Below are 14866 nucleotides of genomic sequence, written 5' to 3'. Positions count from 1 at the left end.
AGGTTCATGGATAGCATGTGTAGCATCAGTTGGCAGTTCATGTAGTTTGGCAACATCTAACATTTTTTTTTATATGGATTGAAGGATTAATAAATTATAGAACAACCATTCTGAACATTTCTTCCTCTTCTTTTTCTTTTTCTTGCTTTTGATGAGAAGCCCATTCTTCTGTTAGTTTTCAAGCAAGAAATGGAAGCATAATTTATGTGATTTGCTGGTTGGTGCCTGCGCGTTTCTTCCGATAAAATGAAGAATCAATGTTCCTTTTTCCATTTTTAGTAGTTTTCTACGAAATCGGAAAGTGTGCTTGTGATCTATATTGACGTCTGTAATGACCCAATCCGATGAGGGAGGATAGTGCTCGCCGGGCCAAAGGGCTCTAGACAATGAGGGGCTCCTAGCAAGCTTCTAAAATGATGATAGGGAAAAAATGAATCGAATTTTGCCTTGAACAGGGGCAAAGAAAATTTACTCACGGAGCACCTTTGACGTAACGGCAATCTCAGTTTGGAACTCCAAAGTTAAGCGTGCTCAGGCAAGAGTATAGGTGGCTAGCCTGCTAAGAAAATGCCTATTTGTACGCTGAATGATAAAATCGTGAGGCTCAGTATAGGACATGCCAAAGCGAATATCTCGAGTTGGTTCAGAAATGTCACCATATGGTATTAGAGCAAGCTAGTAGGCCTTTAATAACCCGAACGAATGAAGGTGGGGACCTGAATCAAATTGTGCATCAAACAGGCGGAATATATATATATATATATAGGAATTAACTGATGGGGTATCTCACACGCGATATAACATGAAAGTCCCGAAGAGTGTCGGTGTTTCTAATTTCTCTCTCCTCTATGCGTTGGCATTTTGTTCTCAACGAACGAAGTTCCCTCTCGCTGCCTTTAGCTCTCGCTTAAACAGAGGAGGTGGCGTTCCTTTTTGACTTTTTGACCTTTGACCACTCAAACCGCCTCAGCCATTGCGGCGCGTCTCTCAAGCCAACGACTGGCTAGATAGTTTCTTGTGATTTGGTTGAATCCAAAGCGTATGCTGTGGTACCCTCAGAAAGAACGTAGGTGCCTTGTCTTGCAGGACTGGTGGAGCTCTGCTTATTTCTCCTTGTTAAGTTCCCGGTTTTCTTATACAACAAAAGGGAAGGAAGTGTACTTCAGCAAAGGAATTATAAACAAAGAAGAGCACATGACAAATCAATAATCACATGAAAAACCTGTTCCAGAGCAATATTGGACAGTTCTTCACGTCTGCTATTTCCTTCACAAAGGTAACGATTGCCGTCGACTGTCAACAGCACGTGTACCACTGGATGGGTAGGTTCTGCGTTTGGTGGAACTCTTGTAGTCTTTGAAGGGCCTAGATTCTGAAGTCGATAGTTGTGAAGGTGAATTTCTAAGGCGTGTCGACCACGGCAACTTTGCCATTGGTGTTTTCTTCAAGAACTGGGGGTTGGTGCTGTGCATACAAAAGTTGCAACGATGTTGCATGCCGAATCTCAGTTATTCTGAAACCATGGATCTGTCATGCCTCTCCATCTTAACACCAATCCTATTATTCTTACCTCTGTTTAATCACATATCCTACTGTCAACAGCCATGTGTTGACAATGAGCAGCAGCTTAACTGTTCATCCACATTACCTCAACTGAAAGGTTACCTCTGCAATGGCCCTCAAACTCAATGCCAGTCCTTCCTGGTGTTTTGATCTACCTCACTATACAACTCACCGCTAATAATTGCTGCACTGCTCAGCTCAGACGCGTCGGACATAGCAGCCATCAACAGCATCAAATCCACCGCCGGAAAGACACCTTATGGTAACTCAGTCATAGTTCCAGTTCTTTGCTACGGCACTGGAACCATTTACTCGCATCAGGCCTCTTACACTGAGGCCAAGGGGGAAACCTATTTCAACTTAGCCAATATTACATTCCAAGGCCTTTCCTCTTGCCAGGCTCTTATTAATCAGAACTACTATAATGGTGAGGATCTTGCTGTAGATGCACAGCTGCGGGTTCCACTAAGATGCACATGCCCAAGTACTAATGGGACAGCTGATGGGGTTGAATCCTTCCTTACAAATTTGGTGACGCGCGGCGATTCTGTAGATTCAATCGCAGAACGATATGGCGTCACGGCGCAAAGCGTTATGGAGGCAAATATGATGACCGAACCTTTGTAGTGTACTCCGATCCTCGTTCCCCTTAGCTGTGCAAAGAATTCCAACTGCTATTGTCCTAACGGATTTGCCGAAGATGTGTGCAGAAATGGCCTCAATTGCATGCCTGACCAGAAGTTTGCTTTCAAGCTGGTGCTTGTGATAGGTAGTCATCAACTCTCTGCTAATTCTGTCCAACAACACTTCATGCCTGTTGCAAGAGGTTGCCCTCTTCGTGTACTAGTTCTGGCTCTGATCATTGCAGTTAGAAAGTCTGTGACTACAGAAATGAGAGTTACTTTCGGTAATGCAAAATAATGCCATTTTGCATACTACAGTTTAGACCATAGCACTTCCTTCACACTCATGTAAACTAAGCCTTTTTGCTCTCCGCATCTTATATATTAGGCACCTTCCTCCATTTGACGCACTTGGTCTCTCTGATGATTCTTCCTTGCTTATAGATAGAAATGCAACCCATTATTCTCCTGCTGTCTATTAGTATTTTCATACAAATATTCGTCATTTTCTTCTTCTTTATCTGCATTTGTCAATTTAAGTCCACGGTTTATTCTCTCCTAAGCTATGTATTCTGATGGAACATTGTCACGACTAGGGATGCTGCAGTGATCGTGGCATTACGCCATTATGATTGGCAAAGTCACTTAGAAATTGCAGGCAGCAAATTTTGTGGCTTCCCTGCAAATTTTCTTCCAGAGAAAATTAATGTGGAAGAGAGATATATCATCTACTGCAATAGCCAATGCATAGGCTGACTTAGGAGAGCATGCAAGTTAGTATTCTGACATGTTCCCCGCTTAGGAATTGTAAAATTGGATTTGTCCTATCAGGCGAATGACTTCAGAGGACTTTGAATAGATGGAACTATAATGTGTTATCTCACAGTTTCCTTATAAACTAATTGTTTGCTTTTGGTGCCGGCATAGGAATGGGATTCTTGTATCTTTCGGTTTTGAGCTATTGGCTATACAGATATCTAAGGGAGTGAAGAGACCGAATTGTCAAGGAGAAACTGTTCAAGCAAAATGGTGGTTTGCTGTGGCAACAGAAGTTCTCACCTTATGGAGCAGATGGAAGAGCAGCAATATTCTCTGAAGAAGATCTGCGAAGAGCAACAGATAACTACAGCCAGAGCCGGTTTCCTGGTCAAGGAGGGTTCGGCACAGTTTTCAAAGGAATGCTACCAGATGGTACTATAGTTGCCGTGAAAAAGTTGAAGACCATTGGCAGAGGCCAAATCGAGCAGTTTATTAATGAAGTGGTTGTTCTATCACAGGTTAATCATTGGAACATTGTAAAATTGATAGGATGTTGTTTGGAGACAGAGCTTCCTTTACTAGTGTATGAGTTCATCCCTAATGGCACCCTGTCCCAGCATATTCATCAGCAGGACAAATATAGTTCTCTTTCATGGGAAGATCAGTATCGAATCGCGTGTGAATTTGCTGGAGCCATAGCATACATGCATTCTGCAGCTTCAATTCTCATTTATCACTGAGCCATAAAACCTTCGAACATTCTTTTAGATGACAAGTATACTGCAAAAGTCTCTTATTTTGGTACCTCAAGGCCGGTTCCATCTGACAAAACTCACCTGACGATGGCCGTGCAAGGTGCCTTCGGATATTTGGACCCGGAATACTTCCAACTAGTCAGTTCACAGATAAAAGTGACGTGTACAGCTTTGGAGTAGTGCTAGTTGAGTTACTTACATGGCAGAAGCCGACATCTTTCTCAGGAGATGATGAAGGGAGACATCTAGTTGCTGGCTTTATCTTGCTCATGAAGGAAAACGGTTTGTCAGAGATCCTAGATCCTGTTGTGGCCAATGAAGCAAAGGCGGAGGAAGTTCTAGCAGTGGCAATGCTCGCCATGAGGAGTCTGAGATTAAATGGGAGAAAGAGACCTACCATGAGAGAGGTTGCCATGGAGTTTGAAGGGCTTAGAAAATCTCAAAGTTTCTCTCAGGCCAGCCAAAGTCCTTACGTATTCGAAGATGGACTACCCGGTGATGCCATTGAAGAATCGATAGATAGCACATCCATGTCACTTGAAATCGAATCAATCTCCATATAGACATCAAGCTAGAGCATTTGGCATTCATTCTCCAGTGTTTGTTTATCCCGGACAGGTTCAAAGATAGCATGTGTAGCATCCAATTAGCAGTTACATGCAGTTTGGCAACATCAATATCTTTTACGGGTTTTCATTGTTTTCCTTTCTGTTGATAAGAAACCCTTCTTTTACGGTTTGATGGTTGATGCCGGTGTGCTCTTCTGGGATAAACTGAAAGACTGAAAGAGCAGATAACAAAAATGATTGTCAAAATTATCCAGCGCGTTTCTTGTGCGATGAAATGAAAGATCATAAAGAGCAAAGGAAAACACAATGACTGGAAAAATGATTCCTTCTGGAGTAGGTGAATCAAAAGACTGTTTCTTAGTTAGCTTACGTTTCTTGACCACATCCCACACGGGCCAAGTAAGTGCACTTGTTGCCTAGTTTTCCTCGGTTTATATGCACAAGACGGTGCCAAGACAGATACTTGTGACAACTACTATGAAGCTTTCCTTAGTTCTCTTATTTACCTTACTTTCCTCTCCGTGTAACCGAATTCCCACTGTTGACAACCATGCGTTGGCGCTGGGCAGGAAATTTGCCGCTCCTCCGCTTCCACACCAAGCTCACACCTCTGCAATGGCCCTCCAGCCTCATGGCGGTCCTTCATGACATTTCGAGGAACCCTGGGATAAGACTTGCTCTCGCTCCTCGGCTTGGACTCTTCCATCATAGGGCTATGAACAGCATTCCATCCGTTACCGATAAGATACCCCCCCAGAAAGCTTGGTCATTTATCCAGTTTCATGCAATTGATACGGAGGGGTCCTGCTTGCAGCTGGTCTCTTATATTGTGGCCGGCAGCTACAGATATTCATCAATTGCCAATCTTACTTTCCAAGGCCTGGCCTCTTGCCAGGCAATAGCTGATCATAGCTACATGGCAATGGTAATTCTTAGACTGGATGGAAACTTGCTGTAAACTCCTTTTCTCCAATTCTTGTTCCCCTAAATAGCAAGGCAAGGGTTTCTTCTATTGTCCCAACAGCGGCGAAGGTGGCCTCAGATGCATAAATAATCGTACCAAGTTCTCCAGGAAGCTGGTTCTCATGATGGGTACAAAACTCTCTCCTGGTGATACCATTTTGCTAGATTTGATACACTCTTTCGGTGTACTTGGCTCTTTAAGTAGGACGACTGGATTACTATTGTCATGTCACGTGATATATATATTGACAGATGACAGAAAATGAATTGCAAGAAAGTTTGCTGATAAATTTTTTGTTTCATATCTCACCTTTAGGTGCCGGCATTGTTCTGGGGTGCTTGGATCTTCTCCTTGTCAGCTAACGCTTATAGAGATATCTAGGGAGAGAAAGAGAGAATTATCAAGGACGGACTGTTCAGGCAAAATGGTGAATTTCTGTAGCAACAGAAGTTCTCTTTTGGGGGAAGAAATGAAAGAGAAAAGCTTTGTTGCGGGTGACAATATGCCGGAGGAGATGAATTGGTAGAATGAGAGGAGAGCTTCGTTGTGGAAGTGATTCTTATCTGTTGATCTGAAAAGCATTGTCCCTTGACCTTGACATGAGTTGGTAAATCAAAAGAGCTTTGTCTCTTGCATTTCTTTAGACAAAAGTCTCATGGAAATGAGCAGACATTCATGCTTGTTTGTCCCATGGAGTAGATGAGAAGTGTGGAGAAACATGTTCATCGTTCATAAAGGTGGCAAAAATGGACAGACCTGCACTAAAACATCTCAGGATATAGTGACTTTTCTAATTGGTAGAGACATTATACACCACTGATATAGGTGAGAAAAATAAAATAAACTTCTTAATTGGTAAGTTAAGATTAAATGACTTCTATATTGGATTACATCCAAATTAATAAGTAGAGCTTGGTAGATCTTGGTAGATCTTGATATATTGTTTCTAGAAACTTTTATCATACCAGACGAGATGAAGAAGTTTTCTATATAATGTCAAGAGACGTGTCAAATTAATGTTGAGGAAAGTCGGAGGGAATGGAGCTTTTGTGACGATGTGCTTCAACTACAAAGCTCCATTCTGCCCAACTTTCTTATTCTTTACTTATGCTACTTGAAGGTATCAAGTTGCTGTGAAAAAGTAGAAGACCATTGACAGGGGCCAAATCAAACAGTTCCTCAATGAAGTCATTGTCCTATCATAGGTTAATCGTCGGCACATTGTGAAATTGAAAGGACGTTGTTTGAACACCAAGCTTCCTTTTACTAATGTATGAGTTTATACCGCTAAAGGCACCCTGTCACAGCAGAGTCATCGACAAGACAGTTGATTGTTTGCTGATATGGGAAGACCGGTATCGAATTGCATACAAAGTCGCTGAAGCAGCAGCAGCCCACACCCAATTTATCACCGAGACGTAAAACAATGTAACACTGTTGGATGACAAATACAATGCGGAAGTCTACAAGATTTTTGCGCTTCAAGGCCAGTACTATTATGACAAAACTCACCTGACAATGGTCGTGCAAGGTACGTTTAGAAACTTCCAATCTGGTCGATTCCCAGATAAAGTGACAAGCACAGCTTCCAATATGTGTGAGTTAACTTACTTATGGGGCAGATTACCAAGACATTATGTAATGTAGAGGACGACGAAGGGAGACACCGAGTTGCCAGCTTTGTCTAGTTTATGAAGGAAATCAATTTGGTAGAGAACTTGTCATGGAGCTTGAAGGAATTAGGAAAGCTCATAGTTTCTCTCATTTTGCAGACATCAACTTTCTGAATAACTCCGCGGAAATTATCTACCACATGTTGAAGCTACTCGATTCCCTATTTATCTAGTCCTTCAGGTAATATAGGCACTGAACTGCTGCTTCCATCAATAATGAGCCTTTCTTTCCAAGTTCCACAAGTGTTTATGGGTCGGCCGGACTTAGCCTCTAAGCAGCACCTTCAGCATTTCCAAATTGCTCCATGACAAAATGCATAGCACAAGTACCAGAGAATTATTTACTAGATTACTAAAATATCTGCAATGTCACAGCCTAACACAGTTATCATCAGATATGGTCTCTTCAGAAGATGCATCACTGTTGATGACGATCAAATCATCTTGCTTACCAATGTGATGCTCAGAAGCCCTGCAAAACTCGGCTGCTTCATGCCCCGTTTGCAATGAGAAGTTGCCTTCAAAAGCAGCACTACCAGAGAGCCGCACATTACCTAGCCTCGATGCGTTGGAGATACCACCTACACTGTTAGTCGATCCCAAGTGTGGCTCACTAGAATTTGAATAAGGTCGAATTATCTGTAAATTGTGAGAAGGAGAAATAGAAGAAAGACATGAGGACTGAGTTCGCTCCGTCAACATCGGCGGAGGCGTATTAACAACCTCCCTCAACCAATGAGGCAAATTACCTTCCACTCTTGCCATCGCATCTCTTTCCATATGCTCAAAAGACATTCTATCACATTTCTTCTCAAGTAACTCTGCATATAGGTTCCTTCTAGGATAATCACTCTGGAGCTGCTGAATGCCATAATTGACAAGATCTGGACAATTCAGGCGACGCCTCTTCTTCTTTTTGTGAGCAAACATATTGAGTTGGGTCTCATCCAACATATTTCCTCGTGGAGTCCCGGGATTAAAAAGATGATTACCAAAAAGATGATCCTGTGAACTTGAGGTTCTGAATTGTGGTGACCAACGACCACTCAAAAGTTTAATCTGCTCCTCCTCCCATCGATCAGCAAGGTCCCTTGCCACCCTGCAAGGTGAGAAGTGTAATCTCGGATCCCTTAGCATAGCATCCCAGTTATTCTTTCCATATCTTCTCACGCCTATCCAGAGAACATCCAACTCCTCTTCTGACCACATATCAACATATGGCTTAAGCTTGTCTCGCATATTTTCTTTTCCAGCCAACATTTTAGATCGATACATAATGTCATCAAGCATCTGTTTGTGTCTGTGAAGCACTGATCTCTGGCTCGAAAAAACTTGGGGAAATGCATGCAGCATGAATTCTCTCTCACTCCAAGGCACTGAAGTGGAGCTGTTTACATAGGCACATCCATCAATCTTAGTTTCAGTTGGCAAATATGAGCCTGCAAACTGAGATCTGCCTAAAGTTTGATTCACGTAATGAGTATCAAGTCCTAATTGGAGATCTTCTCTTGCATCAGAAACATGGAGAGTAGCCATTTCAGGGGATTTAATTGGCGAGCGCAATGATATTTCAGTTTGACCATCCACGAGGAGCTGAAATTAGAGGATGAGGCACCAGTCATATCCAGTGTATACCACAACAATTCCAAGAACAATTAGCAAAAAGCAAGCAATGATTCTACCACACGGCAATATCTTAAAGCAATGTAAACGAATAACAAAAGTACAGGAAAATTATGGTATAAATGAAAGATTGTGTTCCGCTGCTAGCATTTCATTTCATGCTTAAAAAATGCTACTAGGGGTGTCAAAAAAGCCCGCGCCGGCCCGGCCCGAAAATTCACCCTAATTTTCGGGCCTTTCGGGCCAGCTTGATACTGTTAGGATAGCGCTGGGTCAGGCCTGGCCCGGTTCCGGCTTTTTTTTTTTTTTTTTCACCCACATTTTCTTTTTAATTTATCTTATTTTCATTTTTATTTTTTATATTCTTTCTTTCGACGGATATGTCAAGTGATTTTGATTCAAAAAAAGAAAAAAAGAAAAGGAAAAAAAAGAAACCGACCCAACCAGACCCAGCCCGAAGAGGGTTCAGGCCGGGTCAGGCTTGAACTGTTCAGTTTCGGGGCCGGGCCGAGACCCGGCCTGACCCGTCCCATTGACACCCCTAAATGCTACTACTCTCAGAAATAAAAGCACAATAACATATAAAAGCATGTCGACAAGGCGGATATTCAATAGGAGAAACTACTTACCTGCATGCATTTGATCTTTGGTGAAACTTCCATCGTCAAAACCATAGAAGTCAAATCATTATTGCATCTGGCATGAAGTTCCTCAGTACTACATGGATTAGTATGCACTTGTCTTTGGTTGAGGGATGGAAATTCTCCCACTGTCTCTTTTATGATGTTCACAAAATCTGAAATAGACACTTCTTGTGAGGGAGAGTCATTAAAATTATTTGGAGAGAGAGATGAGCCAAGAACAGCTTTAGACCAACCATTTTCTGGCTGACTCTGAAAATCCACATTTAAATTGATGTTTTCCCTAGTAGCACGAGAATCTGCACAGGTCAATTGATATTAAAGTAGCTGAGGCACAAAGCAAGTTGATATATATTGCCATCAAGATGAATGGATCTGACATTATCGCTATAGAAACATATCAAACATTGTCAATGCTCTAACTTTATGTCTCCATAATGCATCTGAACTACAGAAAGGTCAAAGGAAAGCCATACCAGGGGGTGCAATAGAAAGATTTAAACAAGGAAGAAATAATTCTCTTCTCCCAGAGTCTGGTTCAGATGTAATCTTGGTACCATCAACTGAACATATCTGAGAATCCTCACCAATTGGCAGTTGGCATTTAGGGTCTTCAGTTCGTTTGCCACTGCCTGTGGCGTCGGCAGTGGAGTTGTCAACCATAATACGTGGGAAGGACATGAGAAGAGAGTCTCCCTTGACATTAAAAGTGCTATCAGAGTTAACATCTGCTATTGATCCAACACTGGGCAAGGCACCAGCAGACTTCGTTTCCACATTTTGCACTTGTTTCCCCTCAGTCACACTGTTTTAATGAATATAACAAGAAATGGCATGAACATGTAAGCTCATAAACACGGTAACTAACATACATCAGAACAAGCATTGAATGAGTTTCTTCAACATACATCTTTTTTCCAGGAAAAGATCCAGAACGAGTTGATATCGAATCAACATCTTTCATCTGAAAAGGCAAAAAGAAAAGATTTTAAGTGTTAGCACACACACATCAGTGACTAGTAAAGATTTGCTTTAATAGATTTCAGTGTCCCACAAAGATGCAAGACATATCAATAGTCACTAAGTGTTTGCTTGAAGATCGACGGTAGCTCAGCAGTTAAGTTTCACTTCCATGGACATTACCATGGTTGGTAGGACTATAAACCATCATCTAGACCTGATTTGATACTAAAACAAACCAACCTGTTAATCCAAATTGGTTTTGGAGTAATATTTGCCCCCATGCTCAACTCAAATTGAACCTGATTCCATCCCAAGTCATCCCTTAGTCCAGAGTCATTAGAGGCCAGCTTAACCATATTGACATGTGACTTGCAAAACTCCCCTATTCTAATTTTTTCTTCCATCGAATGATTATTTTGCCAAAAATGCTGAACCTTTTCAAATAGTAGCATAGTTCACAAGTGTAACATGATCATGATTGCGATCATGCCAGATGCAAACTGCATAGTCAAAGGGAAATTCTATTCTGTGATGATTGTGGAACTATGATTTTTCTAAAAATATTAGACTGATAAATACTAAAACCAGACCAAGGGACCACCACACATGCACAGCCATGCTGTTGGCATCTCCTGAGCAGCTCACTAGGCCTCTTAAGAGAATGATGTAATGGACCCAAGTTAATTATATTAGTACAAGTGATTACCATTGAGAGAACTATTCTTGTACGGTGTAGCACAAATATGACCACCCGACCATCGATACACAGATTGGTCGGTAATCTAGTGAAAAGTTGCTGAGACAACCCCCACAAGATATTTATGCAGCAAACTAAAGATAAGAAAAAAGATGAAAAACCAGAAAGCCTACTAAACAAATGGAAAAGTGTGAAATGGAAAGAAGACACACTTGATCAGTTATATGAATCCTATGTAAATCAGCCTCAGGCATTTTTGACACTGTTCTCTCATCTTCAGAGTGGCACTGACATGTTGCAGCAGACAGACACTGTTTCTCATGAATGAAGTTGATCCCTTGTTGAAGCTCTTCGCAACACTTCTTCTCGGGTAGTAATTTGCTTTCTACATCAACGCCTGCACACTTTTTCCTTATGTGTCTTCTCTGGAATGTAATTAATGGAGTGGGTGATTTCATTTTCTCATGCAACTCGCCAGATACAGAAGCTGACTTCTCCTTGATGAGTGAGCTGCTGTCCTCCAAGTTTGATCTTCTTACAGATAAAACTTTGCCATCCGGAAGGCCACACTTTTCCGGACTTGTTGAATTTAAGCTATAATAGTCTTCCTTTTCAGCATCAACAGCCAATAACAGGGTATCAGTACAACAGACCGAGCTGCCATCATCAGATTTGAATTCCGAGATATATATTGGATAGGACTCTGCATGGTCACCATTTTTCTGACCTTTTGACTTTATATATGCTGAAGACAATTCATTGAAGTTCTGAACAGATGCATCTGTAGAAGGCTTATAAGAAGGCTTATGTGATAGAGGTGATTTAGATGCATGAACACCCAATACTGGCGCATTAGGTTCATTAGTGATGTCGTCCTCCTTAAGCCCGCAAGAACTACCAGTGGGCGAAGATGCCAAAGGATCTTGTTCTGTGAGACAGCTGTGGCTTGGGCTTTTGTCATGAACATGCTAAAGTAGGAAAAAATTGGTATCAGGTGAGGGCAGCAGGAATTACAACATAAGTTCTGAATACTCCCTAGCGTACTGAAATTGAAATTGAAACAAGTAAACAACTTTATGCTTCGCAAAATCGATACAATTCATGCAGACAATGCCATGAAAGATAATACAGCTGATAGCAGTCATATGATGGCCCAATCTCTTCTTGAAGCAAGATAAATCTTATGATTCACCGCAGACACTGGAGATAATATCCTGGGATCACCACTTTGCATTTGCACATGCAGTATCAGCTCTCTCAATTCCCAATTGTTTTTCTTGTTGTGAAAAAATGCCATCATCAACTATAAGCACATTGGAGGGTAGCTAGTCTGCATAATCTCTAGCAAGTAGCAACTTGATATCCTGATACCTGAGCCTTAATCAACCTTTCAGAACGGGAAAATGTCACATTTGTGATTCTTCCTATTGATACAGGTTAGTCTGTATCATATAATGTGGTATTTTTTCCTTTGCAGATGTACCATCAAACTATTACCTAAGCTTTAAAGTCAGATTAAATAGATTCCATTGCCTCATTTCTACTGTATACGTTAAGGATCCTATTCACCTTCTACTTTTCAATTCACCAGTCTTACTTGGTGCTCCATTCAGTTTATCCAACCCCAGTAAAGAAAACAATCTGAGTAGAAAAAAAATGTAAAATTACAAGACATTTTGCAATCTAATAGCCTATAAGAATTTCTGGATGTATTTACGCATGTCAAATCTCATAAACCAATAAAGACAGCAGATTGCTCAATATGAACCATGAAGTACTTCCAGGAAGCTCTAACCTCAAAGACGGGTTTCCCTTGTTGACAGGCTTATTAACTAGCAGATGAAAAACCATAGGATTATTATTTACAGCTAAATTTAACAGACTCTGAGTACACAATACACATGAATGCATCAAAGCAGCACAGAACTCCTAGCCAAAAGTTTTACTCATCATACCAGCATATTTTTTTGGTAAAAGTAAGAATTCATACCAGCATATTTGCTCCCTGGTTTTCCAAAAAATTGTTTTCACATTCTTCTTTCACGCTTGGCGTGATTGCTAAACCTTCTAAAGCTGAATCATTTTGTCCTGGTTCTTGAGCAAGACATATTGTTGATGAAGGCCGTTTCCTCTTGTATGTTAGAAGCACTTTTTTGTAGGACATTTCTCCTTCCATCAAGTACTATACTTTCAAAGCAAAGTCTCGCGGCATGTGAACACTAAAATGATGCCAAGCAAAGCAAAGGAGGTCAGACTGGAGAGTCATACCATCAAGTGTCAGCAAAAATATAAAGATGACCTGAAGCAAAGTTGACTAAGCAAATAGAGAAACCAAAAACATAGCAAAGACACAAGTCAGACCTTGCAATACCATTATGCGGGACAGCCTGAAGTAGTTAAGTGCGAAATGAGGAATCCAACTTAAAAGGGTTTGACAAAGACAAATCATGAAGATACAGAAAGCAATTGGAGCCTGAAGCTAAATATACCAGGGGGAAAAAGACCTAGCTTTGAACTTGGCATTCCTATAAGAAGCCATTTCCAACCTTTCGAATGTAATAAAAATGAAAGAAGTCCATAAAATCAACATTCCAAAGTGAACGAGTTAAATGGAAGCTGCATTTTCCACTTGCCTAATTCCTCCTATACACATTACATAACATTTAGTCAAAAAAACATTTATCACACACAATCCAAACTTCAGCTGAAACAGTAAATTAAAGCCCAAAATTTCAAGATTTTGCTTCACATTCTCAACAATATTCCCCACAAAGTCCCGGCAACCAAGAGAAGACGAACTCACCATACCATCATACCCTTCACTACCTCTGCTTGAAATCAACAGACAGGCAAGTACAGAAACTCAATAGCGAATACAACTAAACTGAAAGCCGCTGACAACAAGCAACAACTCGGGATGATCATACCTCTACACCAGTCCCAGAGACCCATGAACTAAAGGTGGCTTCAAACTTTTTGTTTCTCTCTCTATCTCTATGTGGGTGCCAGCAAGTTTGAAACTTTTCTCTCTCTACCGTGTTAAAGTGTGAGCTTTATTACCCGGGTGTTGCTGGTGCAACAGATAGATAGACCGATATAGAGAGAGAGAGAGAGAGAGAGCGCGCATTGAACAGGGGTATTGATCAAAACGTTTCGTTTCCCAGTTTCCGACGTCAATTCAATTGTCATTTCAGCGTAAACAGGCTTTTCGAGGGTGGCCCACACGCACGCAGACACACGACACACAGAGAGTAAGCGTGCGACGCATGGTCGAGAGGGAGCTACGGAATGCCACGTCATCACTTGTGAGGTGGGGCCCACACACATGGCACGTGCGAATTTGATGGAGAGAGAGTCATTTCGGGCCCAAGTCCAACATGCCCCAGTTGGGCTCTGAAGATATACGTAATGAGGTGGATTTCTGTTTTTTTGGCTCCTTCGAGGACAACTTGAAATGAGTGATTGTCTCATTCGGATGGAAGGGGATTGTTTGGAATAGAAGTCTGATACATTCTAATGAAGGAAGTTCACCTACTTAAAAAAATAGGAGGAGAAGGACTGGACTTGATTTTGGCGGATCAATCTCACAAAAAGAGTAGTCAAAGGGTGAATTTTTCGTGTCCTAATCAATGATACCCAATGCATGAATTGAGGAAGGCCGTCTAGATATTTTTCAATAGGCATCTACCCTTTAAGCTAACTACTTTATACTATGAAATTTTGTTCTCTCATCTTCTTTTTTTTACAATGGAGAATTGGTTTCTGAACATATTTAGCTCAATCAACATAGTACTAAGTAAGTCAAGGATGACATGTCCAATCAAAATATTAAGGTAACCATATGTTATCCGACATTGGACTGGGTACTTGATGCGCCCAGTTTCACACCCACTGATTTTCGGCTGGTCTTTCTTATGATGGTTGTGGAATTAAGACAGCATGCTCTGAATTGAAAAAAGTTGACTTTTTGTTAACGTCAATCTTGAACTTCCACATTAAAAAAGATTGGACTTTTTGTAATGCAAAGAAATACATG

At 41.1% G+C, this 14866-nt stretch overlaps 1 protein-coding gene and 1 pseudogene across 3 annotated transcripts; one reads left to right on the top strand and one right to left on the bottom strand.

Annotated features, from left to right (window-relative positions):
* Positions 1-1381: 1381 nt before the first annotated feature.
* LOC115740250 lies at positions 1382-4439 on the top strand (annotated as a pseudogene).
* Positions 4440-6481: 2042 nt separating this feature from the next.
* Positions 6482-13976, bottom strand: LOC115740235. Of its 3 annotated transcripts, XM_048279899.1 has the most exons (9): positions 13758-13976; positions 12821-13108; positions 11043-11798; positions 10079-10134; positions 9647-9975; positions 9407-9469; positions 9159-9325; positions 7359-8499; positions 6482-7267 (listed from the first exon to the last, which is right to left on the bottom strand). In XM_048279899.1, exons 2-9 carry the CDS (start codon positions 13004-13006, stop codon positions 7251-7253), a joined length of 2715 nt encoding a protein of 904 aa, XP_048135856.1. In that variant the 5' UTR covers positions 13007-13108; positions 13758-13976; the 3' UTR covers positions 6482-7250. The 3 variants fall into 3 exon arrangements, with proteins under 3 accessions (XP_048135856.1, XP_030529570.1, XP_048135850.1); XM_030673710.2 differs by having other exon boundaries at positions 6482-8499; positions 13758-13975; XM_048279893.1 differs by having other exon boundaries at positions 6482-8499; positions 12821-13049; positions 13758-13975.
* Positions 13977-14866: the final 890 nt, after the last annotated feature.

This window comes from Rhodamnia argentea, chromosome 1, assembly GCF_020921035.1.
Source record: "Rhodamnia argentea isolate NSW1041297 chromosome 1, ASM2092103v1, whole genome shotgun sequence".
Lineage (NCBI taxonomy): Eukaryota > Viridiplantae > Streptophyta > Magnoliopsida > Myrtales > Myrtaceae > Rhodamnia > Rhodamnia argentea.
The sequence above is the reverse complement of the archived record's forward strand: the minus strand, read 5'-3'. Positions and strand labels throughout refer to the sequence as shown.